The sequence below is a fragment of the Microtus oregoni genome, unplaced genomic scaffold (assembly GCF_018167655.1).
Source record: "Microtus oregoni isolate MIOR12 unplaced genomic scaffold, Mior012 000054F_ref0000373, whole genome shotgun sequence".
Lineage (NCBI taxonomy): Eukaryota > Metazoa > Chordata > Mammalia > Rodentia > Cricetidae > Microtus > Microtus oregoni.
The window spans coordinates 8,465,492-8,493,425 of NW_024543830.1; the positions used below are offsets into that span (position 1 = coordinate 8,465,492).

Here is a 27,934-nt window from a genome sequence, read left to right on the forward strand (position 1 = left end):
AGGAGAGGCCCACAGAAGCCAGTATCAACTTCCACACACAACTTCAATTTAAATTAAACGTCCTTTAATGAAATAAAAAACAAAAACCAATGGTGCATTGCATAATATTTGTGGCCACAGTATAAAACAACACAATTAGTTTGTATAACATTGGATATGGACGAAAATACACAAGACCTCTTTGTCTACGGAAAAGTCTGCAGATTCTCGTGTAGTACACTAGAAAAGAAACCAAACCTTGTTCTCCTAGTGAGCTGCACACATGTGTGTCACTGAGAATATGGTCACACAGCGGAGGAGAACTCACCTAAACCCTAGTTCCCTTCTTCCTGTTGTCAAAAAAAAAAAAAAAAAAAAAATTCCCCCGAAAGTAGCGAGTCGTGTAGTATTGCTTAGTGTTCCTGCTCCAAAGGTGCAGTCTTTGGCTCACAGGTGCCGTAACAAAATCATGGCTGCAGGTGGTCTGCAAAGCAGGAGGCAAAAGCCCCCAGAGAAACAGACAGAGGTCTGGGCAGGAGGGAGCCCTGTGACTGGGGGGAGGGGAGGAGACACACATCGGGACATTTCTCAATGAGGATTTGATCCAGCTGGTGAGTCAGGGTGCCAGCAGATCCCATGCAGGAAAAATCTGAAAAGTTGTTAAAAAGCCAGAGTTTGCATTTTTCTTATTCTCTCTCTTTTTTTTTAAAAAAAGTGAATCGTGTGTGTAAACATCATAAAGTAAACACTTCGAAGTAATTTCTAGGCTTCGATCTGAATGGAGCTCAGGCTCTTTCGGGGGCGGGAGGGGAAATTTTTGCAACGAGGGGGAAAAAAACCCAACCTTCTATAAAGTTTCTCTTTAAGAAGTGCAATTTCATTTGCCAAGGCCTGGCTCAGCCTTCCCTTCTGTCACACCAGTACTTCAGGGGAGTGGGCGGGGCTCAGGAAGAACACTTCAGGGGGAACCCTATTTGGTACATCAAGAGTGTTTGACCACAAAGACTCACATCCCAGAACGTCGATAGTCCCAAAAGGAACTAAGGTCCTGGGGCTTCTGGCCTTTCTCCCAGCCCTAAGCAGTTTGGGGGTTTGGGCATGAAGGCCAGGGCCTCAGCCACTCAGGCTCAAATCTCAACACCAGTTAGAAAGGGGAAGGCAGGCCTGAACACTCATCTGTCTCACCATCAGGCTCTATGTGCACCCAGGGCCTGTCTCACCCAAGGCTAAGTCCTTCTCCTAAGGAGGACCGCACAACAATGACCCTGAGTCTTCTTCAGTAACTGCAGGACTCAAAGGCTGTAACTAAAAAAGTACCTGGCTCTACTCCCCTAATTCCTGTTTGTATAGTCACCTGTACCCCACCTCTGATCTAGCGGTTAAGGAAGTGACATATAGAAACGCCAGTATCTGTCAAGACCCCCCTTTTCCTCTGGCCTCTCTTGTTGCATGGGCTGCAATTGCTGTCTCTTCTTGTTACCTCTACACTTGGATCTACCTGGGCTGGACCCACTTGGACCCACTGGCTCAGAATCTCAGCTCAGGAGCAGAGTAGTCCCCAGGTGGGCAAAACAAGCAGAGGAAACTGGATGGTGAACACAAAAGCCACCGTGGGCCACATGGAGGGGGGCTCAGCTCATCCTGGCCCATGGTGACAAAGAGCTGCACGTGAATGGCCATCTATTTATATTACTTTATTGCTCAAAACAGAGGAATCTTTCCCCCCTTTGGAAGACAACAGTGTCAAATCCTTCAGAGCCAGAGGGACAAGCGAGGGCATCAGTTGGCAGTGAGCCTTGGTACCCAGGGGAGGCTTGTGGGTGCCCAGTGCTGTGCTAGGCTGAGACTGGGTGGCTGAGGCCCTGATGGAGACCTGGAAGGTGTGTCCGCCTGACGTCCTAATTCCCGCTGTGCCCAGTCAAGCAGAGCCAGCTGCTCTCAACCTGATTTTACAGGCCATTCACATGACAGTAAATTGCTGGGTTCCCTTCATATTCCTAATAGGAAGGCAAACATCCTCAAAATATACCCCTCTTCACTACCCCCTGCAGGGATCTTCAAAGGACTTCAAGGACTGAAAAGGTCACAGAAAACACACACTTGCTCTAAGCAATTTCTGATTCCTTGCAGTCAGTCAGTATTGCAGGCAGCAATCTGCTTTTGTGTGAAGGAGCTCGCGAGGCAAGTGAAGGGTGTGGCACACTGTGGCTCCCATGCAGGTCCTGTGTGACCAGCAACAGTGCCTCTCATGAAGGGACAGGGCACCTGGCTCAGCTGTGTAACTCCGATGCCCTCAGCTCCTCCCCTCCCTCCCCTGGGGTCTCTGGAGCGCAGTGGCCCCTGAGCTGTGAGGGAGAGAGAGCATCTATTCCTTTCCTTGCCCCCAGTGTCCTCTTGCTCGCAGACCTTCTAACCTGAACAGAGGTGGCAGTGGATTTTTCTTCATACTCATTCTTAAGGCTAAGGTGGCAAGATAAGGTGCTTGGTGGAAAGCCAGATTCTAGACTCCAGGGCTGCCGTTTCCTCACTCTCACAGAAACAAACCCGAAAACAGAAGTGGGTGGAGAAGGGGGGAAAGCACAAAGGGCATAGGAATCAAGAAGTCACAGACGCTGAGTTTAGGTTCTAATACAGTTTAAACTCTTGAAAATGGGGACTGGGCAGGGTAGTCAAAACCACAGCTTGCCTTTGGTGCAGGTCTTTATCAGCTCTGGGCCAGCATGGAGAGCAGCAGGTAGCAACTCTACAGATGCCAGCCCCTTGCATCTGGATGCTAGCTCTCAGGTGGGCAGGTACCCGCTCACCCGCGATGACCAACTCTGAACACCTTCAGCCTTCCTCACCACAATCCCTCAAATCAAAAGCGATCAACACACACAAATGAGAGGGTTGAGAAGCCGCTAGGAGGAAACTAATTAGACCAGGGTTAACCGTTGAAAAGCTGCAGCTGGGGAAACACACACTCGATTGTTACGTATCAGAAAGTGCCGTGGGAAGAAGAGTCGTGTGCTGGTAAACATGTCCGCGCTCAGAACTTGACATGCAGAAAAGAGAGAGCGCCAAGTCCCACCTGAGATTAGAGAGGACTGGTTTTAGTGTAACACGCTTGGTTGTAAAGTATTACTGGTCCTCTTCTCACCCCCGCCATTCCTACACTGTTCCTTTGTCCCTCCATCTCCGCTGCTTAATCCATCTCCATGGACATGAGCCGGCGGCGCTCCCGACGCGTCTCTCGCACCTCCTTCTTACAGCACCAGTGGGAACTGCAGTACCCGATGAGGCAGGACAGGAGTCCGATGACTGTGGACAGGCCCACGCCGATCAGCAGTGGGTACTTGAAGGCATTCAGCACTGGACACAAGAGAGAAAGAGAAAGGGTTAGTGCTGAGAGGGAGGGTGCTAGGGAGTACTGGTTCCCCCCTCCCCAACCTATCTGTGTCCCCCACCCCTACTCATCGGGTCTCTGCAGAGACCAGAGCTCCCCAGATCCTGCACCTGGCACAGGATTCAGAAAGGAGTAGTCCAGCTATATTGAAGAAATAAGCCCATGCCCCCACTCAGCTCTTCAGAGCTGGGCATGTGGGCGGGGGGCACAGTAAAGAGATTTTACTTGATGCCTTTGAATGTCAACTTCCTTTTAGGGTTTTGGCAGGAGATTGATTTTAAAAGTCAGTATAAGGGCACCGCACATTGAGCAGCAGATGCATCCTTAAAGGAAAAAAAAAACCTGAATAAATCAATTCTATGCATCGAATAACTGAAGTGTACTAAGGATGCTATTTTAAGTAACACTATAGTAAATTATCGAGCAAAGTGAATAATCACTCCCTTCCTTGTTTGGTAAATCTGGGTTTTCATATGGAGTTACTTCAAGCGGGGTTTAGATGCAAATGAGGCAGAGATGACAGGAGTTTAGATCCCACCCCAGGAGCGCCATCTTCCCTCCCAGCAAGCTCCAGCATTTTGTGTAGATGCTGCCTCCACTCAGGTCCTTAATGTTTGGAACGATCTAATTTTCATAACAGCCCCATGGGAGACTAATGTCACCATTTTTTTCAGGATGTGGACCAGAAAGTATCGTGGTACCCTGTCCTCCCGGTAGGGCATGGCTGTCTCCATCTTCAAGTCAGACTGGCTCTGCTTACCTTCTATTACCTTCTATTAGACAGGTTTACTAACGCTCCCCTTTTGAGGAGAGTGGAGGAGCAGCTCATGAGGCCCTCTACTCCAATATAGAAGTGGTTGGTAATTACTGGTGTGTGTGTGGTAGGGACGGGACATGATCCTTCTTCAGTGGTACAGCTGCCTGTATGCTGCCCATACTCCTACAACACTAATAAAGTCACGGAATCACCAAACGGACTTGGGTGACACTGTTTCTTTGCTTAGTCATTGCTTTCGTCAGTGGTGACTAGAAGTGGACTTCCCAGGAAAGGTCACTCAACAGAAAGACTCAGTGACCTGGAGGAGTTGGAGTGGGAAGGCCCCTCTCCTCAAACCGATTGCTGCTAGGGAAACCCACTCTTGGTCCAGGCTTCTCCTGGCCCTCGGAGCATCTGGAATCAATTCTCTCCGGGGAGTTGTTCCAAATAGCGTAACTTTCTGAAGCTTTCACAGGGCAGACACGTTTCTTGGGAATAAGGGACAAGTGTCCAGCTCTGAGGTGCTCAAGGGGCAGAGATCTGATTGGTTTGGTTGGCCCGGTTGGGGTGGAGTTGGTATGGGTCAGAAAAGCTAAGAGCTACTCTCCCATCTTGGGGTTCCAAGAGGTCCCCACTCTGCACTAGTGGCTCTGGGGGAGCCTTTCTTTTTCTAGAAGTAAAACAATATGTGATGGGAGGCTCAAGTGGAAAGATCAGGAGTTCGAGGCCAGTCCTGGGCTAGACAGTGAGTTTGAGCCACATGAGATCACATCTCCAAAAGAAAAAGCAGCAGGTGGGCAAGCGTAGGCGGTCTTTAATCTACGCCTCCCCTGGAGGCCTCTCTGCCCCTACATGGCAGAAGCCATGCCAACCTTAGGAGACAGTGAAACAGGTTTCCACAGACCACTGAAGGCCAAGGCTCCCACAATCCTTTCCCAGGGGTGTCACCAGGCCCGGACTGCAAAACTTGCAACAAGCAAAACTGCTTTGGCCCAAGCAAGGCCCTAGATGAAAAACAAGCTGCACCAAACTATGGAAACCTGGATTCTATGAGCCGTAGCAAAACGCAAGAAGGAGATAATTCAGCCGGCGACAGAGCTCACCGTCCATCTTCACAGTTATAAAGATAGGCCTGGAGTGGATCTCGGCCTCCCTCTGCCAGGAACCTGTTGGAGACCTCACCCATGGAGTCACAGAGCAGTAGTAGTTGCCAAAGTCCTGGTCCTCAGAGCCATGCACTTGCAGCAAGAATTCCAGCACGCTCACTCGCTCCAGGCTGAGAGTACTCTTCCAGTCCCTCTGGCCTGCAGTCACGACTCCCTTCCGGTCTAGGGAGGACAGAAGGACGGGAGCTTTGTCCAAACCAAAGGAGTGTATAGCAAACCAGGATACGTCGAAGGCCATGTCGTCTGTGGGTCGCCAAACAAAGCACGGAGGTCAGAGTATGAGCAGAAGTGATGGACACACTCCCCATGCCTGTGACCCTTATTCCAGGCTGGGTCTGTTCTACACGAAGCCTCAGGCAGCCTGTGATGACGAACTGTCACAGTCACCCCTGTGGCAAGGCCACACAGCCACAGGAAGTAGTGTGTGAGCCTGTGACAAAGTGTCCAACCTGACCACCACCATGAGGAACCACAGGAAGAAGAGCAAGGGTCACTTTGCCCCCACGGACAGACAGAGTCTAGGCATGATGTGCAGGGTCCCTGGGCTCTTCAAGGAGAAGAACCGGAGACTGGAAAGACCGTAGGGTTGAAAGAACAAATTGTACATTTAAAACAAAATGTACCCAACTTAAAGCTGTAGACAATTTGAATTGGATTGTTCACTTTATTTTCTCCCCTCCTTCTTCTTCTCCTTGAAGAAATGTTTAAGCTCAGAACAAGAGGGGAAAAAAGATCAGGCTGAGAAAATTGAACAGAGTTAATAGTTTCCAAGAGTAGAGCTGGTGGATCAACTGAGACTCTCACAGCCCCAGTGAACTAAGAGGGGGTTGGCACAGAGAATGTGGAAACTGAGGCCGCATGCTAACCCAGACCCCCCCTTGACAGTGCCAACCAACACCAGCTGTTGAGCTGAGAAATTTATCCAGAGGACATGTGAGGACTGTGGGTCATACACACAATTACATCTTAAACCTGCTTGACAAAATTCCTTTTTCAAACAAACAAACAAAACAAAAAACAAAAAACCCACTGAGTATTGAACCCAGGGCTGTGCTGGGCAAACACTCTGCTGGAAAACTATACTACACCCCTGGCCCGGGACTTTTTTTTTTTTTTTTTAAATTTATCTATTTATTATGTATACAACACTCTGCCTTGATATATGCCCGCACGCCAGAAGAGGGCACCAGATCTCATTATAGATGGTTGTGAGCCACCATGTGGTTGCTGGGTATTGAACTCAGGACCTCTGGAAGAGCAGTGGCTCTTTACCTCTGAGCCATCTCTCCAGCCCCGGCCAGGGACTTTTTATGTCAGTTTTCACTGAACAACAACAAAAACTAACACTCATCCATTCAGTGAAAGTGTACCAATAATGTTGGAAAACACATCATAAGGCAGACAAAGTTATCGAGACCCATGTAAGACAGAATGGGCAGAACCAAGAGCAGGGGTTTCCTAACATGTCCAAATGGTGACTCCTCAGCTCACTACGGAGGCAGATCATCCCTCCCCCACCATGTATACTTCAGCACAAACAGTTTGCAGCGTGTAAGTCTCTGAGACCAGCTTGGCAGGATTGGGGTGAGTGTTGCGATTTCCACTCAGTGCCAGGGCACAGTGGGCTTTCCTACCCACGGAAACTCTGCTGCCATGCGTAAGCCTAGAGTGGCTACTAAGACAAGGCTAGAGATCTTCCCATTATTTCATTCCCTACTGTTTACCATAGGATGGCAGGGGGAGAGAGCTAACCTGGGCTAGAACCCAGTACCTACTGGCCACATGACCTGAACAAGCCATGTTAGTTCATTGCAACTTAGATTCTTCATCTGTAAAGTGCAATGGATAGGGGTCTGGAAAGATAACTCGGCAGTTAAGAGCATTTACTGCTCTTGTAGAGGACCCAGGTTCAGTTTCCAACACCTAGGTCAGGTGGCTCACAACTGTTTGTCACTCCAACTCCAAGGGGATTTGATACTCTCTTCTGGCCTCCATAGACAGACAGATATACACGCGCGTGCACACACACACTTGTGTACAGACATACATATAAAAAATAAATAAAAAAAATTGCTACTAACAGCATGGGCAAATACTGCAAAACCACGCCTGGACCACAGTGCTTTCTGAAGTGAGGGCCCTCATCGCCATATGTGGCCAGACAAGTAGATGCCGCTAGCCAGAAGGGCCTGGGCTGTCTAACTCTTGTCAAGGCTGTGGGTCCCTCAAATGGACAGCTGCCGTGCTGAGTCACCTCTTCTCACTGCACACACTGGTGCAGGTACTAGACGCTGACACTCTTGAATTGTATCTCTCTAGAGCCACCTTATTTGCTAGAAAGGCCTCACAGAGGCTCCAAGCCACCATTAACTCCAGCCACTCAGCCTCTGGACAATGACTGAGCACCAAGGATATGAAAACCTAGCTCCTTGAAGACCCTCAGCTCCAAGAACCATTAGCTCAGTTGCTGGGGCTCACAGCACACTCTAGAGAACCCCCCCCCCCCCATGAGTCACACTGGCCTCGGTTTTGCTTCAGAGTCTGACCATGGCGCCACCCACGTTTGGCTGCTCCTGGCTGCCCTGCCGTAGGGTACAGGAGTGCCTTGGCTCTTGGCCCACTTATGCAACTTTCCCACAGAGATTTCCCTTTCAGAGCCCATAGCATGAATGAAAAAAAGGGAAAAAAAAGAAAAAAAGAAATTACAATTTGTGTTTAATTATTCAGAATCTTCCACCCACATAGACCAAGAGAGCAAAGTTCTGGAACAGCTTGGAACAGCTACCTATAGCTTTTGCAATTACACTGGAGAAACGAGCATTTCATGAAAGGCGCAACCGGCGACCTATTAATTAGCTGAGAAGGAACATTTGAGGGGGGAGGGATTTCTGAATATACCATAGACGAGCTCTGAAACTAAAACAGTTTGCTCTATGCAAACTTTTAAAGGGGTTTGGCTGGCCTTTCCCGGGCAATCTTTTCTACCTTTGCCTTCATTTCTGCTTCCACAGGTACCTTTGTGTCTTCCCACTCCCCGGCTTCAGCACAGTAGTGGCTGCCCACTTGCTCAGAGCCCAGTCTCCTCAGGCTTCACCCCCAGGAAGAAGCACAGCAGCTCTGGGTGTGCATGGGTGTGTGGTGGGGATGGGAGGGCTCTTTCTTTCCCTCTCCTTCTACACACTCCTTTCTCCCACCTCTAAAGCTTATCAACACTGGAGAGCAAACACTGGTACCCTCAGGAAACCATGCCTGCAGGTCAGATGGAGCCTACCTTGTCCTGATGAATAGATTTCCTGCTCCTCAGTTGCGCTTGTTTGCTCGTATTGCCCCCACCCCACCCCCACTGCTGCTGGCCTGTGTCTGAGGCAGAGCTGAGCTGCTGTGACTATCTGACCCGCAGAGACAAAACTACTTCCTACTGGGTCCTTCCTAGGAAGCCTATGCAAATCACGAGCTGGTAGCCACCTGAACGTTTGAACAGTAGTCCTGAAGGAGCCGGCATTCATCCTGACGGTGGTGGCTACCCAGCCGATGACCTCCAGATACTGGTGAGCCCTGCATGGGCCACCATCCCTGTGTATCAGCCCTACCCCTTCAGAGAACAAAATCTGCCTGCCTGCCTCCTTCCATACCTCCAAGGGTATACACACAGAAACACACGAGAACTCAGACAATTTGACTGCTCTAAAGCGCATGACTTTGTTAGGAATGGGGTGGAGCGAGACAGTGTCGGGGTCACATCGGGTGTAAGGGATAAAGGCAGGCCTCGGCAAGCTAGGCTCAGCACAGAACCTTTGAGAAAGGGCAAAGCTGGGCACAGTCGTGTTCAGCAACACGGCCAACACCCTAATGCCTTTAATACTCCTTCAAAACCAGAAGAACCTAAGCAAGGACGTCGCCTGACTGATGAATGCACCAAGCAGAAACTGTCTGAGAGATGGGCCCACAGTTCCGAGGCATCTGTTGACAAGGTTAGTCTTTTCTTTCAAGAGGTTCATGGAGCTGGGAATGTTGCGCAAGATTCCATCTCCAGTACAATGGGAGAAGGAGCATTACAAAGCTATCCTACAAGTCCTAAATGCTGTTATTTTTCCTTTGGTCTGTATTTCTTCATGGGTGTCTGATGGTGGAAGGTCATTGGCTAATAAAGGAACTGCCCTGGCCCATTTTATTGGTTAGGACATAGGTAGGTGGAGTAAACAGATCAGAACGCTGGGAAGAAGAGGAAGTGAGGTCAGAGACGCGACAGCTCTCCTCTCAGGAGCAGACGCCTGAGAGAGACGCCATGCCCCGCTCCCAGCATGAAGCTCTGACCCAGGATGGACATAGGCTAGAATCTCCCCGGTAAGCACACATTGGGGTGCTACACACAGATGATTAGAAATGGGCTAAATTAATATGTGAGAATTAGCCTAGAAGAGAATGGGCCAAGCAGTGTTTAAAAGAATACAGTGTCTGTGTAATTATTTCGGGGCATGAGCTAGCCGAGCAGGTGGCTGGGGTGCTGGGAACACAGCCCCGCCACTCCTATTACTACATATGGCGCCCAGACGTGTGGACAGCCTAAACCCACTTAAAAAACCTGAGAAGGCTTAAAAATAAGGGAGAGAGAGTTTAACACAGATTTTTGCTGTTTGTTGGTGGCGTGCTGTAGAGAGATTTCCTGATTCTGCAACAGTAGCAGAAAAAAAAATGCTGTGTCATTTTAAAGTGTGACTTTCTGGGGCTGTGATCTGTGTGGCTCCTGCAGGAGACAGAGCTTTTCAATAGAGCATTTGGAGTAAAGTGCTACGATTTGTTTGATGGCAACTAGACTCGCTGTGTTCTCGGGTCTGCTCTGCTTGTTAGAGGCAAGCATGCGCTTTCTTCTAAGAGAAGCTTCCTGACTCAGCTTTAGCTGCAAAACCCTGCAGCTCATTAAGAGGTCCTGCCACGAAACACTTAAACGGTGTTGATGAAAAGCTGAGCACATGCTTTTCGGTTTTCAGCCGTAACAGGAAAAAAGCTGCGTCGTTTAAAAATGCCGGCTTTCTGGGCTGTCCTGCCACGACAAACTCTGACTCTTTTACGCAGGCGGTTTGTGCGGTTTGCAAGCATAGGCTGCTGAAGCTCGCTTGCTGGCTACAGCCAGTACCTCAGCCATGAGGCTGGAAAGCTAAGGAATGGACTGGATCTAGCTGGCAAAGCCACGCCTTTAGTCCTACTGAGATAGCTTGGTAAATTAAAGATTCATGTGGTCAGAAAAAGAGAGATATACAGTAAAGAGAGATTCAAAGACAGAAAAAAAATTGTAAATGGTTTAAATTGTGTTAAAAATATATGCAGACTAAAAGTTGAAGTTCTTAAAGTAAAAAACAAAAAAAGGAAGAGAGTTGTTGTGTGTAGTAGCACACGCCTTTAATCCCAGTGCCTAGAAGGCAGAGGCAAACAGATCTCTGTGAGTTCAAGGTGTAGTAGCATACACCTTTAATCCCGAATGCCTGGGAGGCAGAGACAGGCGGATCTCTGAGAGTTCGAAGACAGCCTGGTCTACAGAGTTACTTCAGGTCAAAGATACAGAGAACCTGTCTCAAAAAGCAAAAAGTTAAAAGTAAAAATAAATAAAATAGAGGTTAAAACAAAGGTGTACAAAGATGGAAAATAAACAGAGAATTTTGATACTGTATGCTATTATGCTCTCTTTGAATTGTTTGAATGCTGAGGAAAGAGCAAAAGCTACTAAAAGATATTTATTTATAAATGCTGCTGAGCTAATCCAACATAGATATTTTGATGCCTTGAATTTGAAATTTGGATCTAAGGACATGATGCTTTGGAAAGGAGTTTCTTATTTTGTTTTCACAGAGGATGAGACGCTGTTTATTTCTTCTATTCCGATTTGGTATGATGGACCACGCCCTCCTGAAGGGTTGCAATGAACATCTTCAAAAAATTGCTTTGCTCAACTGCCAACTGAGATGAAACTAGCACACAGGTTATACCATGAAAGACCTAATTAACGACACCCCCATTCAGCAGGAAGCAGTTTGGAGAGAAATAACTGCGCCCATGTTCCCAAATATGGTTTATAAACGTTCTTTTACATTTAAAGGGGGATATGATATAGGTATGAATAATTTGCATTAGTATAGATTTTGCTTTATTGATAGAGATTTAAGGTCAATTTTGTTATATGTATAAGTGTTTCTGATATTGATTAAGGTATTGTGATTGTGTAGTTTATTTAAATATGTAATGTATAATTAAGAAATATAGGTTGTTAATGGATAATCATTGATAATAGTAAAGCTTGTAGTCATGTTAGTTAGATTTTCTAGATATATAGAGATATATTTTAGATAGACATTCTTCATGTCTTTCAAAGATTACAGAATAGGACATTTAATGTTTTAATAACTGAGGACTTTTCATGACAATGAGACACTCTGCTCCTGGCAGCACCAATCTATTTCAAGAGGAAGATGGGCATCGAAGAGGCTCGTTATGGAGTTTTGATAGCCATTAGGGCAAGAAACTGCTCTTGCCTGGACTATTGCATAAACTGGACACAGAGAACCCGCAGAGAGAGGACTACTGAACTTGCCTAAGGTGAGATGATCTTTCGGGGTTCCTGATTCATTTTGAAAGAGTCTGCGAGACATTCTGCAGGACACAACAGATAGTGACTGAACTGACTTTGAATTTTCCTGCTTTATGGAAATGTCTGCTGGATACCATGGGCCTGAAGGCTGAAGATGGATGCCCCAACGGTACAAAAGAACTTTGGGTGACTGTCCAGGCAGCGAGATGTCTTTGTCATTTCTAGAGTTTGAAGTTTCTTAGTTCTTGTTTACTTAGGTAATATTATATCTTTCTGGAGTCTTTGATGGAGTTAAGAATAGTTAGTTATAGTTATAGTTTTCCTTAGTTATGATAAAGATTATTGTAACTTTTACTTGATAACTGTTTTGTTATATGTAATTTTGCTATGTTAAAGCCTTTTTTTTTGTTTAAACCGAAAAAGGGGAAATGATGGTGGAAGGTCATTGGCTAATAAAGGAACTGCCCTGGCCCATTTTATTGGTTAGGACATAGGTAGGTGGAGTAAACAGATCAGAATGCTGGGAGGAAGAGGAAGTGAGGTCAGAGACGCGACAGCTCTCCTCTCAGGAGCAGACGCCTGAGAGAGACGCCATGCCCCGCTCCCAGCATGAAGCTCTGACCCAGGATGGACATAGGCTAGAATCTCCCCGGTAAGCACACATTGGGGTGCTACACACAGATGATTAGAAATGGGCTAAATTAATATGTGAGAATTAGCCTAGAAGAGAATGGGCCAAGCAGTGTTTAAAAGAATACAGTGTCTGTGTAATTATTTCGGGGCATGAGCTAGCCGAGCAGGTGGCTGGGGTGCTGGGAACACAGCCCCGCCGCTCCTATTACTACAGGTGTCCTTAACTAGGCTCTCTGGGGCAGGCCTTGAACACATTCACTGCTCTGTTCCCAGCATCTACAGCTGCTCTTGTATATGGAAGGTGCTCCGAAACAATGAATGAATGATATATAGGAGGAGGAGGGCCCTGTGAGCCGGTCTCTAACCAGGCCACAGCAAACCAGGAAGAGATCTACTGATTGCCCCCAAAGTGTTTTCAAACCTCACAGCAAGTACAAGGCCTCACAGAACCAAGCCAGTGGGTCCTGGCTAGTCTTTGTCATCTTGACACAGCTAGAGTTATCTGAGAGGAGGGAACCCCTACTGAGAAAATGCCTCCATAAGATACAGCTGTGAGGCATTTTCTTAATTAGTGATTGATGGGGGAAGGCCCAGTCTGCTGGGGGTGGTGCCACCCCTAGGCTCTATAAGAAAGCAGGCTGAGCAAGCCATGAGGAACAAGCCAGAAAGCAGCACCCCTCCCTGGTTTCTGCTCTGTTTGAAGTCCCGCCCTGCCTTCTTCCATGAGAAACTACAATGTGGAAGTGTAAGCCAAATAAACCCTTTCCTCCCCAACTTGCTTTTGGGTCATGGTGTTTCCTACCTACCTAAGAAAGACAAGTAGAGATCAACAGACAGTCCAAATCCTCGTCCCTACACCTGAGAGACAGTGAGAATGACGAGACAAACATTCACCAAAAGCAACTGGAGGAGGGGGAAGAATGGAGGGAGGTACCTGGATCCAGCACGGCTCCTTCCAGAGTGACAATACAGAAGAGCTGGATGAGCTCTCCCCGGGTGACTGATGGCGTGTCCGAATGCACAGAGACATTAAATATGGGACCTGGAAGAGAGTGGCGTTTAAGTGGCATTTCACACAAGTTCAAATTCCATTCCTGAAGTTTCAATAGCATCTAAACGTGGTTCGCTTTCCTGGGAACTGGTCTGGGGAAGTTGTAAAACAGGTATTCGAAGATCTCCTTTCTCTATCCAGAGACACTTGCATTGGGCACACCTAACTGAACTCGGTCTGGACAAATCTGAACTGACCTTCTCTGCCTGATGACCACAGCTTCCTTTGGTGGGATACACTCACCTCCCAGCTGGGAAGCTTAGGTGGGTTCCAGGTTCAGTGCAGTCCAAACTGGTCAGGGAGGGTGAGAGACCAGAGGGTCAGGGGTCACGGACCCAATCCTTTTGGTCCCAGTTGGGTGACTGGTCTTAGCATGTTCTGCAGTACTGATGGGGACAAAGACCCCCAGAGTTAAAGGGCTACAACCCAGGTAGGAGACAGACCAGCCCCCAACAATGGCAATGTTTACATAAAATATAGGGAGGGGCACTGAGAGAATGCTAGAATTTTAGGAGAAACAGACAGCGTGGAGCGTCCTAAAAGTCCAACCAAGTTGGGGTAGGCAGGGTGCATATACTTCTGGGTCAACTTTGCTGCAAAACTAAAACTATATCTCAGCCTCCACTGAGAGAGGCTTTGTCTCACCCCTCCCCACAAGAATACAGCAGGCTAATGATTACTTTGAACCCATCTCTGATTCCTCTTAGATTACAGGCATTTCATAGCTCAAGTCAAATTGATCCCAACAGCTTAACGCTTAACTTTATTATTCCACCTTCTAAAATCTAGGAATAAGAAAAACTGAAAGAATGTTCTAGAATATCAGTGCTGTGGGACCCTATTTGGATTTTCAGCAGAGCATAGACAGACGGCCTGGGAAGCTGAGGTAGAGCTTACTTGAGGAATAGGGACATTACTGTTTCCTTGTTCAGATTACTGGAAAGGAAAATGGACCCCAAAGTGTGTTTTAAAGCATCCATAAAAAACCTACTAGCTCAGGAGAGTGCATGAAAGGTCACGCCGCCATGAGGCAATGAGCTGAAATGACTCTGGCTGGATTTTCACTTCAGTTTGATGATTAATAAGAAGTCATGAAATTGCTTTCCCTAGCACTAAGGATATGAATAATCCGTGTAGTCCCAGGAGAAGGGTAAAGAAAGGGTGGATACAGAGATAGGTGTGTTAGGGAGACCCAGGGACTAAACTCCAGAGGGGCTGAGAACATGGCAGGACGGCAGGCCCAGGGGACATCATCTCCTCCAGATGCCTCAGCCCTGGTCCCGATCTGCCCCCACTCCACCCACGGCTGTGTGGAGTTCAGGGCCAGCCTTACTGCTCTGAACTGGTTACGTGAAAATGACTGAGAACGTTGTTTCTGTTGATTCAGGGTGTCAGTGGCCATGGTGAACAAGGAGGTTATACTTTTTCCGTAGACTAGAAACTTGATCGTAATAAACCACTCTGCTAAGGGAAACTTGATCGTAATAAACCACTCTGCTAAGGGCTTTCTTTGAAAGTATTCAGGCCCCTTCTAAGAAAACCCCAAGTGACCAAACACTGAAATGCTCAATTGATTTATGTATTTTTCTTATTTGAAACAATGAAGACTTACCTAATTTGAACAAATGTCACTTTTCTTTATATTTCCAAAGAAAACCCCAAATGCCTTCTGGGTCACAAGTCATAACTCCCATTCCCTTACTGGTGGCTGCCGTGGGAACCAAGGGAGGGCTTGTGAGAGGGTCTGTGCTCTGTCTCACAATGCAGACACGGCTGGGGAAGAAGGCCTTCATTGTGGCAAACAACTCAGAGGAGTGGATTTCCTTCTGATGAAATCAACAGCTCGATGTTAATATGGTTATTATCCCGGAATAGTGGGGTATTTCGAAATATTTTTATTATGGTCAGTTTTTGTGGCAATGCTGTTTTGTGAGGGAATTTGTCTAGCTAACTCTGCAGACCACAGACTATGACTTGAGAATTCAGTGAGCAGCCAGAGTCGCTAGGGGTCCCTGGATTCCCAGTCAGCTAAGTGTATAGGGACCACTAAACTTTTAAGTACAAACAATGACACAACCACGGTCCATCCCCACCAGAAAAAGGCCTGAAGGGCAGCATCTCTGTGCAAGCAAACACTGCAACCCATCTGCTCCTCCAGCCGTGGGGTCATGGCTAAGTGATGCTCCTCTCTGCAGCCCCTGGGCCAGTGTCTACATAGCACTTATTGGAACAGGACAAATGATCATCTTACACTAAAGGGGAAGGAAGTGGGTCATAGAATTTTATCTATAGCCAAGCTTTCCAAGTCATGAAGATAACACCAGAGGAAAGTTCTAGAAAGATGAACAACCTAAATTAGTGTTTCGTAGGGCAGGGCGAGAGTGGGGGAGTGACTGCTCTACTTTCTGTAATATGGATCTATTTTAAATTTTTAATCATTATTTTTATCCTAAGTGTATGCCCATTTTGCCTGTGTCCCATGGAGGCCAGGAAAGGGCGTCAGACCCCCTGGGACTGGAGTTATATAGATGCACACAGTTGTGAACTGCGATGTGGGCACTAGGAATTGATCCCAGGTCCTCAGGAAGAGTGCCCAGGGCTCTTAACTTCTTAGCGCTTTCCCTCTATTTACACATTTCTATACTAAAAAGAAAAAAAAAAATCACTACTCTTTTAAAAGAATAATGCCCGCATCATCACGCTTAAATCTCATTTCAACCCTGATACCTGGGTCAGTAAGAGCCATGATCTAGTAGATTTCCCCTGGGAAACTCAGACCCCACTAACAAGAGATCAAGGCTGGGGATGGGGTGACAGGATGGAGGAGCCAGGGAGGCCTTCTTTGGCATGGGTCTCAAGGCAGAGCACTGATGGGTAGAAGTGAAGGCTCTTCATGATCAATTCAGCTGTTTATCTGGGGCTCTAGTATTGGGCTGGTCAAACAGGTGGCAACTTCTAACAATTCCACAGACAATATAGTTTTTAGGCGATCTATTCAACCTGGAAATAAAGAGATTACTAGCTGCTATACTGAGATTTAAAGAATTAAGAGACCCAATATCCATCCCTAACCCAGAAATATATGAGTGATTTTATATCTACCTCCTCCACATAAATGAAAGAATGATCAAATAGCCAATGTAAAATAAGACAGAATTGACTATAGCAGAGAGTAAGACAGAAACGTACAAAAAGGGACAAGATCATGTAATCATCTCAACAAACACAAGTATGGGAGGGGTAATCATTTGATAGTGGATACGTGCTTTTTATGACAAAAACGCCCAACAAGGCCAAGTGTGGCGGCGCAGACCTTCAATCGCAGAACTCCAGAGGCAGAGGCGGGTGGATTCTGATTTACCTATAAACAAATGTGAATGATTTAACAATTTCTTTTTTTAAAAGATACATTTATTTATTTATTTTTTTGTCTTTTTGGTTTTCTGAGACAGGGTTTCTCTGTGTAACAGCCCTAGTTGTCCTGGCACTAGCTCTTGTAGACTAGGCTAGCCTCAAACTCACAGAGATTTGCCTGGCTCTGCCTCCTGAGTGCTGGGATTAAAGGGATGCATGACAGCCGCCTGGCTAAAAAGATACATTTTATTTTTAATTATTTGTTTAGGTGTGTGAACATGACTGCAATTGTCCAGGAAAGCCAAAAAGGGTATTGGTTCCCTGGAGCTGGAGTTACAGGAGGGTATAGGGTGCTCAACATGGGTGCTGGGAACCACACTAGGGTCCCAGCATAGTCATGTGCTTTTAACCACTGAGCCATCTCTCTGCCCCCAATAATAATAATGTAATAAAGCATTTTGCATTTGTTATATTGATTCAGTTAATGACAGATATTTTTTGTAAATGAGTATAAATGTATACATTCAAAAATTCCTAACTAAAACACAAAACAAAGCAAAACAGAAAACCCAAAACTCCCTAACTAGCATGCAGGGTGGACTAGTGAGAACTGTCATTCTAACATTGACAGAAGCCAGCTCTTCACAGGGATCATCTAACTGAGACTGGGGATTTGAAGCTTTAAAAGCCATCTTCGTACTGAAAGACATCCACAGAAGGTGTGCCAGGGCCTGGTGAGTCACACACAAGTGTGAAATATTTCCACTTGAGAACATCTACCTTGCAGCCATGCAGTCCAGAAACGTGGGCTTTTCTGCCTTATGACACGATGCTATTCTAGTTGCTAAGGATATTCATTTCCGAGTAGGTAAATATCACGAATAACTGTTGTCAACAAACTTGGCAGAGACGCCAATACACAGCACCATAGCAACTCTGGTGACGCCTATTACAGGAAGTGTATCCAATCCACAACTCAGGGGAGCAGTAAGGCTGAGGGTCATGCCAGGGTGGAAACACTCCTGAGAGGCCGGACCCAGAGCTGTCATCACCACATATAGTCCTCCAGTTGGAAGCCACACAAAACGAGTGGATTCAGGCTCCCATTCTGAACCATCCACTTCGACAAGCCACATGCTTTTCTCTCCTCTATGTTCCTCAAAGACTGAAGTACCAGTTCTGGTCTTTTTAAAAATAAAACATACATTTCCAAACAACCAAAACAAAAGAAATAAAAACTTGCACATGCGTGTTTAAGACAAACTTATACCAGACGGGGAAGCGGACAGACCCGAACCATCCATCAGCTGATGAGATGATAAGGCGTGGCCTGACCGTGTAACGGACTAGTCGGTCACAAGGATGAAGTGAAGGAAAGCAGGCTACAACATGGGGGATACTTGAAAACCCTGCTCAGACACCAAGGTGACATATGTTTCGAGAACACAGTGCAGGAAACTCCATATACAGAGAAAGCAGAGTGGTCACTGCAGGCTGGCAGGCTGGCCACTGTTGGTTAAGGGTCTGAGTTTCATCTGGGTGCCACAGGAATGTTCTATAGTTGTCTCTGGTGTCTGCTGGTCATACAATCCTGTGAATGTATGAACAGCTTCAGAGTTATGGACCTGGTAGGGATAAACTAAACGGCATACGACTTCTAGTTCACAGGCTATTTGAAAAGCCAAGGACAAGGGCTTGGGAGACCGCACAATATGTAAGAGTGATCGCTGCCTATAAATGAGGACCCGAGTTCAAACCCAGCACCCATATAAAAAGCCAGGGGAGGCCACATATGCCTGTGACCCCAGCCAGCACTGTGTGTAAGTTGTGGGTGCTGGGGAGACAAGGATCCCTGGCTTTCTCACCATCAGGCCAGCTCCGGGCTCAGTGGGGAAGTGTTTCAGGGGAGGAACGCAGAGTGACAGAGCCAGACACCCGAAGCCCTCCTCTGCCTTCCAAGCACACATGTGCACATAAACCACACACATATATCACATACGCACACCGTTCACACATACCCAAAGACAAACAAACAAATAAAAGGGCCCTCGATTAAAATATTAGGCTTGTCTCTCTCCCAGCTCAATCTGTGGTGTCATAGAGTTCAGCTTTTGCTCACCTGAGGTTTGGAAGTCAATCTCAATGGGATTGGAGAGACTAGTCGCTGCTTCTCGCCACAAGCTACCCCCAATAGGAGACCAGGCTGTCACCATGCAGCGGTACAGCCCTGCATCAGACACCTGAGTTTGGTACATTCGGTATCGAAACTCATCCTCTTGAACCTTCTCTAACACAACGCCGTCCACCCGCGATGCGTCAGTCCAGTTCTCCAGCTTCACCACAGAGTCCTGGTCCAGGGAGATGATGTACTTGGTTTCATTGGGACTGGAGAGGTCCCCAACAGGCTTTTCAGCCGTGATGAGCACAGAGTAGCGTGGCGACTTAATATTCTTGGAAGACACTTTGCAAGTCATCTCAAACGTATTCCCTGCGGCAAAGAAGGGCTTTGGCTGCCGTGCCTTCACCACGAGCACAGAATCTGGAGTAAAGAATCAGAGGGAGGTCATTTCCGAGAGATTTGGTTAAAATGGATATACATCTAAAAAAGGAAAAAAGAGAATCAAAGCATCCAGGCACGAGGGACTTCTTTTGCATTTTGCCACACGATAACACTAAGGAAAAGGTGGAAACTCCAGAAGAAAATAAAGTGTCTGTCTGTGCACAGGCTGGAAACCACCACGGGGACGCCGCAAGCTATCTGAGGCGCAATGGCCAGGGAATGTGTGGACTGGAGAATTTCAGATCCTTGAGATGTTTCGTCGAGAGAACTCAGAGCTAACAGGCTCTCAAGATTCACCGAGTTAGGGGAAGATAGGTTAAGCTAGCCACACCACAGCCTCTCTGCTGGGTGTTAGTTAGCCTGTATGGCAGCATGTGCCAGCCTGGCTTTTCTCCGCCTGACCCTACGTCACTAAATGCAATTGCGTCTGCAGATGTGGACCGACTCCACCTGATTTACACTCCAGAGATGTGGATTTAAAACTGCAGCCAATGTCTACGGCGACAGTACCAGTGGGTCTGCATCTTCTTATGGCTTCTCCGTCAAACATTAATCCCTAAGCACGTACACATTAGGTTTCCTCAGTCACACTGGCACAAAGCCAGGCATGAGGAAGTTACTCAAATAGCTACTAAAAGATGAAACACATCATGCCTATTCCTTTAAAAACAAACAAACAAACAAAAACAAAAACTTGTTTTTGGATTTTTTTTGTTGTTTGTTATTTTTTGAGACCTTGTGTAACTTGGCTGTCCTTGAACTCACTCTGTAGACAAGGCTGGCCTCAAACTCAGAGATTTACCTGCCTCTGCCCCCAAGTGCTGGGAATTCAAGGCGTTTGCCATACTCTAAAAAAAAGTCTTTTAAAAAAAATTATTGTTGTTTTTAATTGAGCTATATATTTTTTTTCCCATTCCCCTAGGGAGAAGGGGCTAGGAAAGTCTTTTAATACAATAATTAATCCAAAAGTCTATCAAGTTAAGAATTTGATAGGGAGCAAACCTATCATCACAACATATGTGCTATGCTGTCTTCAGAGAGATGATTTCAGAGGTACCATGGGCCAGGCACATTCAATCTTGCTTCTCCTGTGAGTTTGCTTATCTACTCATGAATCAGACATAATTCATATCATATCATATCATATCATATCATATCATAGGCTCTGGTGATGAAACAGTAACCCTTCACTTAAAGTACTAGTAGAGGAAGACAAGCAGATAAAACAGTGTGACTAGGTGGTAAAAATGTAAGAACAACTACAGAGAAAAAACAGACAAAAAAATAGACAAAGTGTAGGGCTAGATATGGGGAAAGGGAGTAGAGTTACAGACAGAGTACCCCAGGAAGGTCCCATTAAGAAGGCGACATTTGACTAAGCACCTGAGGGAGGTGGGAAAGCTTGCCAGGTGGTGAGGGGAACCATGGGAAGAACAAAGGAGCTAACCAAATAAAGTGGGCAGTGGAGAGAGCTGTAGGGGAAGCTGATCAGTCTATATAGGACACTCAAGGCCACTGAGGGGTCTCTGAGATAGGGAACCTGTGAGAGTTCAGGGTGGAAGAATTTCATGATCTGATTGGATGATGCTAAGGGTGTGATTATTATTATTTTATTATTAGTCTTGAAACAGGTTTCTCTCTGTAGCTCTGGCTGTCTGGAACTGGCCTTGAACTCAAGAGATCTACCTGCCTCTGCCTTCCAAGTGTTGGGATTAAAGGCGCGCATGCCACCACCACCCAGGTTAAAGTGTTATTAAGGGTGGATGCACTGAGACCGGAGAGGAGGCGGTGATGTAAATACAGTGAGAGATAGCAGTGGCTCCTGAAAAGTGGAGTGTGAGGGGCCATTGGACTAAGCCAGTGTCCAGAATGAGGAGTCAGAACCGGGCACTGCGGTGGCTGTAATCCTGGCACAGGAGTATCAGGAGTTCAAAATCCTCTTTGACTACATAGTGAGTTTGAGGAGGACTGGGCTACACGAGACCTTGCCTCTAGAAAAAGGGCCACAAGTCAATCAAACAACAACCAAAAAGGGAATGTTAGGGGCGGGTATGACTAGCTTGCATAAGGCTTATAAGGTCCTGGGTTTAACTCCTAGCACATTAAACAGAACAAAGCAAAGCAAAATAAAGCGAATGCAGAATCAGAAGGGAAGGCTCAGGTTGGTAACTAAAGATGGAGGAAGACAGGTTGCAGAGGCCAGAGGTTCCGTTTTGGACACAAGTCAGAGAGGCAACAGAACACGGAGTCTGGAGTTCCAGAACATGCTGGGATAAACATGCAGAACTGGGAGTCAGTCACTGGCAGTGGGGTGAGAAGACATCGCTAAGGAAGGTAAACAGGAATTCAGGGACTCTGTCCTGATGTTACGTCCTGCATGGGAACCGGGAGAATGGAAGGAAGCAGCAAAGGAGGAAACTGACAACAGGCTTCTGCAGTGCGTTGATGTCTGGCAGCCTTAATACGTGCAGTGAGGGGAAAGTAGGTACCAAAGAGATGGAGGAGAAACTACAGATATTAAATATAGTTCAATCAAATCCTCCACTATCAAAGGACAGAGTGGTGGGCAAGGGTTGTAAGAAACAGAAAGATGAAGGAAGAAGATAGACCAAAATTAGTTTCCCTAACAGCACTCTTAACAGGCTGGTGGGAAAGGACCAGAGGAGAGAGAATATGGAAGGCACAAGAGAGAGGGCCATGTGCCTGAGCTTTGCTAAGACATAAGGGTGAGTAACAGGTTCAATGCTGAGCCCGGCAAACGGAAGTTCTCCTTTGACTGTCTTTTTATAGGGGATGGAGAAGCAAGGCCAGAAGCTGATGGAGGCTAGGGGAGAATGTTTGCAGAGAGAGCAGGTGGCGTGCAATTATCACTTAGGAGAGTGGGGAAGTAAACACATGAAGGAAACCAGGATGGCTCTCAGTGTTGAGAGCCCACGTGACAGAAGGGATCGGAGATTTAAAGTGAGGCCAGACCACTGTTGGAATGTTTTTTTCCTTCAATTGCATCTAGCTCTGCATAAGCAGCCAAGGAGATAGCAAAGCTGGCTTTGAATCGGGCTGTGTTTTAAGCAGAATATAGGGTAGACCAAGCCAGTGGCAAGAGATGCAAAGGAGGGACGTGATTGGGAACTGAGGCTAGGTATCACCAGGTGATCATATAATTTCCTTACCCCTTGGCCCTGGACACATACCAGAGTGGGCTATGTTGGACTTCCTGGTAAGAGAGAAGTGAAGACCCAGTAAGGAGGAAAGACAATGGCAGATGGCAGGATTAACAGGCTGAAGCACTCAAGGGAATGATCTAGAAAAACGGTGTGAATGCAGAATCGGGAATGTGAAACTCAGCGATGGAGGGGTTGGGTTTCAGCTATCAGAAGTAGGCTAGTCTGATGTACAGAATAGGGAATGAAGGACCAAAAAGCACAGAGGAGTCTACACTTAGAGGAAGACAGGGGACTGAGAATGAAAGCCTTGCCTACACCAGGGTTCCCCACGGTGGCTACTCTAGAGGATTCAAAATCAGCATCCAGACCGCACACACCACAGACCAATTTGAATATAATCTCTACTGGAATCTTTGCTTCTGAAAGCTCCCAGGATGACTTCAACAAAGCAAGCCAGACAGGAGTAGTAACAGTGGCCATGAAAGCAAGGCTGGCATCTCCAACAAATGAGCAGAAGATCCAGGAGTCAATCAAGTTAGTGATGGGAGGAGATATGAGGAAGAGGGAAGAGGAAGCGATATGGCTCTGGGCAAGGAGAAGTGGAGGGGACTTCTGAGGCTCAAAGGAAATGGTAGAAAAAGCACTGGGGAACAAGGAGGGTACCTGACTCCTTTGAAGAAATGTGGGAAGCAAACACTACCACTTAGGAGGGTTCCTGGGACAACTGTTCTCAGACAGGGGCTTGGCAGCTGAAAAGCAAAAGAAACAACGGGGTGCAGGAAATGCAAGGCTTTGCTAACGAAAGTGAGTGGGAGAAGCCCTTCCCTGTTAGCTTGGGGGCATAGGAGAAGCAGCAGTGAGTCTAAAGGAAGGCAAAGAGGGTCACGGGGTGATAACAGCTCCCTAGATTACAGCTTCCTAGAGCGTGGAATTCTAGTATGAGTGGGGGGTGACGGTAACTGAAACAGACGCAGACAGAAGACTTAAGAAACTGAAACAAAGCAGAACAATGACCAGCATGAAGTTCCTACCTTCTGAGGCCCAGAATATGTTGACGGGCTTGGAGAAGACGTCCTTGCTCTTTACCCAGCTGTTGTTTCTCTGCCTGGTCCAGGCAGACACAACACAGTAATAACTGCCCCTGTCTTCCTCTGTAGTCCTTTGGATCCGGAAACTGAATGTGTCTGTGTGCTCCTTAGAAAAAATAAACTCTCCACTCTGGGCCCGCTGCTTGCTCCTCTCTCCATATCTGAGAGTCCAGTCCCCGTCCATGACTGCAAGAAGCTCACTGGCCACCACGTCGTCACTGCGACGGTTCATTTTGTAGTACCATGACACGGTAAGTCGGACACCGGCCTCCACGCGCTTCGTGTCCACCACCCGGCATTGCAGTTCTGTGGGGTCATCTGAAAACCCAGGGACCTTCGAAGCATTCAGGTAGACTTGGTATTCTGGTTCTGAGGAGGGAGAGAGAGAAAACACGGCAACATAAGAACTGACAAAAGGAACAAGCCAAGGACAGCTCAGATTGTAGGAAACTGTCCATCCTGCCAACTTCTTTTTTTTTTAAAGATTTATTCATTTATTATGTATTTAATATTCTGCCTCCATGCATGCCGACATGCCAGAAGAGGGCACCAGATCTCATTACAGATGGTTGTGAGCCACCATGTGGTTGCTGGGAATTGAACTCAGGACCTCTGGAAGAGCAGCCAGTGCTCTTAACCACTGAGCCGTCTCTCCAGCCTCCATCCTGCCAACTTCTGACACAGAGATCAAGTCTTTGTGTTGGGTAGCAAAGACCCTATAAGAGCATTTCTCGAAGCTTGTAAATCACTTCTTCCTGTATCTGCTTTAACAAAACAGCCAAGGTGGTTGGAGAGATGGTTCAGAGGTTAAGAACACTGGCTGCTCTTGCAGAGGACCTGGGTTCAATTCCTCAAAACCACACTGCAATCACAACCATCTGTAACTCCAGTTCCAGGGGATCCAATCCCCTCTTACAGGCTTTGAGGACACGATACACATGTGGTACACAGACATACATACAGGTAAACACCCATACACATTAAAAAATAAGACTAAATTTAAAAATAGAAAGAAAATGCCCAAGGCCAGAAGCCAAATGTCCTGGGTCAGAACCCCCACTTTTGCATAGGATAAGGGAAGCTAACAGGTGCTCCAGGAAGTTGGGGTCTTTGAGATGGATCTCAGAAACTTAGTGTCCACATCCTCTCAAGATTGTCTCTGGGATGCCAAGCAAGCCCCACTTGAAGCTCCCACTGGAACAGCAATGTAAAGTTAACCCAGAGAACAATCTACAGTCTGAGGCCCATTAGGGCTCAGGTTCCTGCCACTCCTGGCTGTGCCCCAAATACAAGGTCTCCAGGTCCCCACACTCATACATATTCTTCTCCTCATTTGCTATTTTCCACTGAATCTGTATTTGGTCAGCCAACACCCCCTGGCTGAAACTCCCCAAAAGGACATTCTTTCCACTGCCACAAATAACTCACCCTGTAACTCTGCCAGCCTTGAAACCATCACCTAGTGAACCTGGCCTGCTGAGTCTGCTTAGTATCAGCCCCAACTTCCCTACCACTTCTCCATGTTTGTGCCATCATGGGCTGCAGGCCTCCTCCACACTTGCCTCCTTAAAGAACCTGTATTAGAACCCCTGGCAGTCTTCCTTCTCTCCAGTCCCCCTCCACAGGCTTCTCAACCACCATACAGGCTGACGCCCTTGTGGTATGGTACAGCAGTGTATGGGATGTTCTGCAAGCCTCAGTGTCCCTGGGAGTGGCACTCTTTCTCTGAGCTCCCATACGTCTTTTCCGGTCTTTGCTTGGGAGTCTCATCTGCAAGACCCTGGAACACAGTAGGGACGCAAGATCTATCCCCTGGTTTGGTGGTAAGGTTATTAGAAAAATCTACTTTTTTTTTTTTTTTTTTTGCTCCAAGCGCTTTGCCTTCTATGAGAAAAATCATTCGACTTAAACAGAGCCTCCACTTTCCAGTGCTCTCTTTATCTCCACCGCCTTCAGCAACTTTGTTTTATTTCTTGCTGCTTTTATTTATGACTCACATGGATTATAAACTGCTGAGGTCAAGGGACTGTTCTTTTGTGATTTACACTTCTAATGAAATTTATGACATCATGACTTCTCCAAGAATGATTAACAGTGCTAGGAAATGGAAAGAACTCAAAATCTTGATTCTCTCAAATGTCATCTTCACAAGCATTTAATTGTGAGTAAGACTGGGCTCCACCACAGAGGTAAACCCACAGGGCCCCTGCCTGGCTGTGTGAGCAGCCCTGCTGTGCTGGGGATGCTGTGTAAGTAGGTACCAGAGGATGCTGGGACATCAGTGGTGGAGAGGACTGGGGCTGCCTCACTTCACTCCGAGTGGAGCAGCAGTGCAGGGGGTGGGTGGGTGGATAGGCTCTCAGGTTGTCTTCCCACCTTCTGGGAGGGGGGCTATCATGCCAGATATAAGCTTCCCCAGCAGCAGGTGATTGCGGGGTAACCTCCCAGGAACTTGTGAAAGATGCCGTATGCGTAGGACATGCGATGCCCTCAGCATCCCACATTCAATGCTTTAGCCTTTTCTGTTACCTCAACATTTGGTTCAGACTGAAAAGCAGAACAGAACGACCAAGTTTATCTCACGTGGAAATGACAGATTTGAACTGGCTGTGCACACAGCAAGGTGACACAAATATATTGGGTGCCTGCTGTGTACGAGGCAATATATTGAAGCTCGGGGGTGAGACCCTCAGTCACTGTAGAGTGGGCAACTGCCATACGAGAGAACACAGGAGCTTGGAGGAAAAGTGTCACTGATGGGGACACCCGGGACACCACAGTGGCAGAAGTATGTGGTAACCGGAGCAATTCAGGTAATGTGGAGGGGGCAGGCAAAGGAAGGAAGGCTAGCAAGAGGTTTTAACACAGGTTTTGTGGAAGCTTAGAGCCAGTGAAATAGAAACATGGAACATAGTAACCCTGGACACTGTACTCGATTTGTTGTAGCAGTGGCCACTCTGGCTGCCATTTACAGAGCTCTGTCTACGTTGAGTAAGGGGTGGGTAGCACTTCCTGATGCAACAGCATCAAGCTGGACGCTGCTTCATGAGGCCATGGAGAGCCATGAAGACGGCCTGCGGTGGTGCCGCACCAGGGGGCAGCAAGCAGACCTCATGTGCTAACTCTGCTTCTCCCACTGACCTGCAGACAGTCTCAACCGATCTCTTAAGTTCTCTGGTGTCTCATCTGTAACAATGCAGACAACGACTATAATACACCTCCCAACACCACTGCAAGGGTTGGGAACTAGAAATACCCACAGACGGGGCTGAGAGATGGCTTGGTAAGTAAAAAGACTCGTTGTGCAGGATTGGATGACCTCAGTTCAGTCTCTAGAACCAATGTAAAGAACCTGGTGGTACTCATAACCCTAGCACTTCTATGGTAAGATGAAAGGCACAGACAGGGGAATTACCCGGAAGCTCACAGGCTTGCTAGCCTGGAGTACACAACATGGCAGAAACAACAGGAGAGCCTGCCTCAACTGGGTGGAAGAGAAAACTCTAGACAGTTGTCATCGACCTCCACACATCCCCTGTGGCATGATTGTGCTTGTACTCCCCCCCCCCCCCACACACACACTAATAATAAAACAAAAAAAGGTGCTGGAGTTCACACCAACATATATGAGCACACATACACACACATTTCACTATTCACAATTCCCATTACACACCCAGAAGGACCTTTAAAAGCCGAGTAACTGCCTCTTGGCTCACAGGTGGAAGATCCTGTCCCAGGGCTTCCTACCTTTCAAGACCAGCATGTCTGGTGCCAGGCTTATAGTTTCTAAGTGCCACTGCTCGACAGGACGATTTTCAGTAAACTAAAGGCTTTGCTGGCCATGACACTGCCAATTACTGTTACAGGGAATGTGACCAGAGGACGGCTTCCCATGGGCCTGAACCCCAGGCCGACTGAGGTGCCCTGCTGCTCCCCTGGGGACTTCTGCCCTCTATCAGATCATGTACCTTTTAGTAATAAACCTCTCTGTCTTTCACGGTTGACTTCCACCCACAGGCACTCCCTTCCAAAGTGACCCCTTTCTAACGGCTGTTAAAATGATGATGATGAACGACAGGGAACGCTCATCACGGCACTGTACGCAGTTCAGGAGAGGGAGCCCACCTGTAAGTGTCAATGGATGGATGGAGAAAGACAGCATAGGAGACATGCGCTTGTGCAGTGTGCACACACACACGCGCACACACACATAC

The 27,934-nt window shown here is 47.1% G+C and overlaps 2 protein-coding genes across 2 annotated transcripts in view; both read right to left on the reverse strand.

Moving 5' to 3' along the window:
- Positions 1 to 2,999, reverse strand: part of Cd101 (CD101 molecule) — a 52,332-nt gene extending 49,333 nt beyond the window's left edge. The window contains exon 1 of the mRNA XM_041637867.1: positions 2,954 to 2,999. Coding sequence (XP_041493801.1) covers positions 2,954 to 2,999 — 46 coding nt within the window. The remainder of the gene's footprint in view (positions 1 to 2,953) is intronic.
- Ptgfrn (prostaglandin F2 receptor inhibitor) overlaps positions 46 to 27,934 on the reverse strand; it is a 73,969-nt gene continuing 46,080 nt past the window's right edge. Inside the window, exons 5-9 of the mRNA XM_041637940.1 lie at positions 23,661 to 24,086; positions 19,025 to 19,444; positions 13,435 to 13,542; positions 5,225 to 5,530; positions 46 to 3,330 (exon numbers count right to left, since the gene is read on the reverse strand). Coding sequence (XP_041493874.1) covers positions 3,164 to 3,330; positions 5,225 to 5,530; positions 13,435 to 13,542; positions 19,025 to 19,444; positions 23,661 to 24,086 — 1,427 coding nt within the window. The 3' untranslated portion in view covers positions 46 to 3,163. The remainder of the gene's footprint in view (positions 3,331 to 5,224; positions 5,531 to 13,434; positions 13,543 to 19,024; positions 19,445 to 23,660; positions 24,087 to 27,934) is intronic.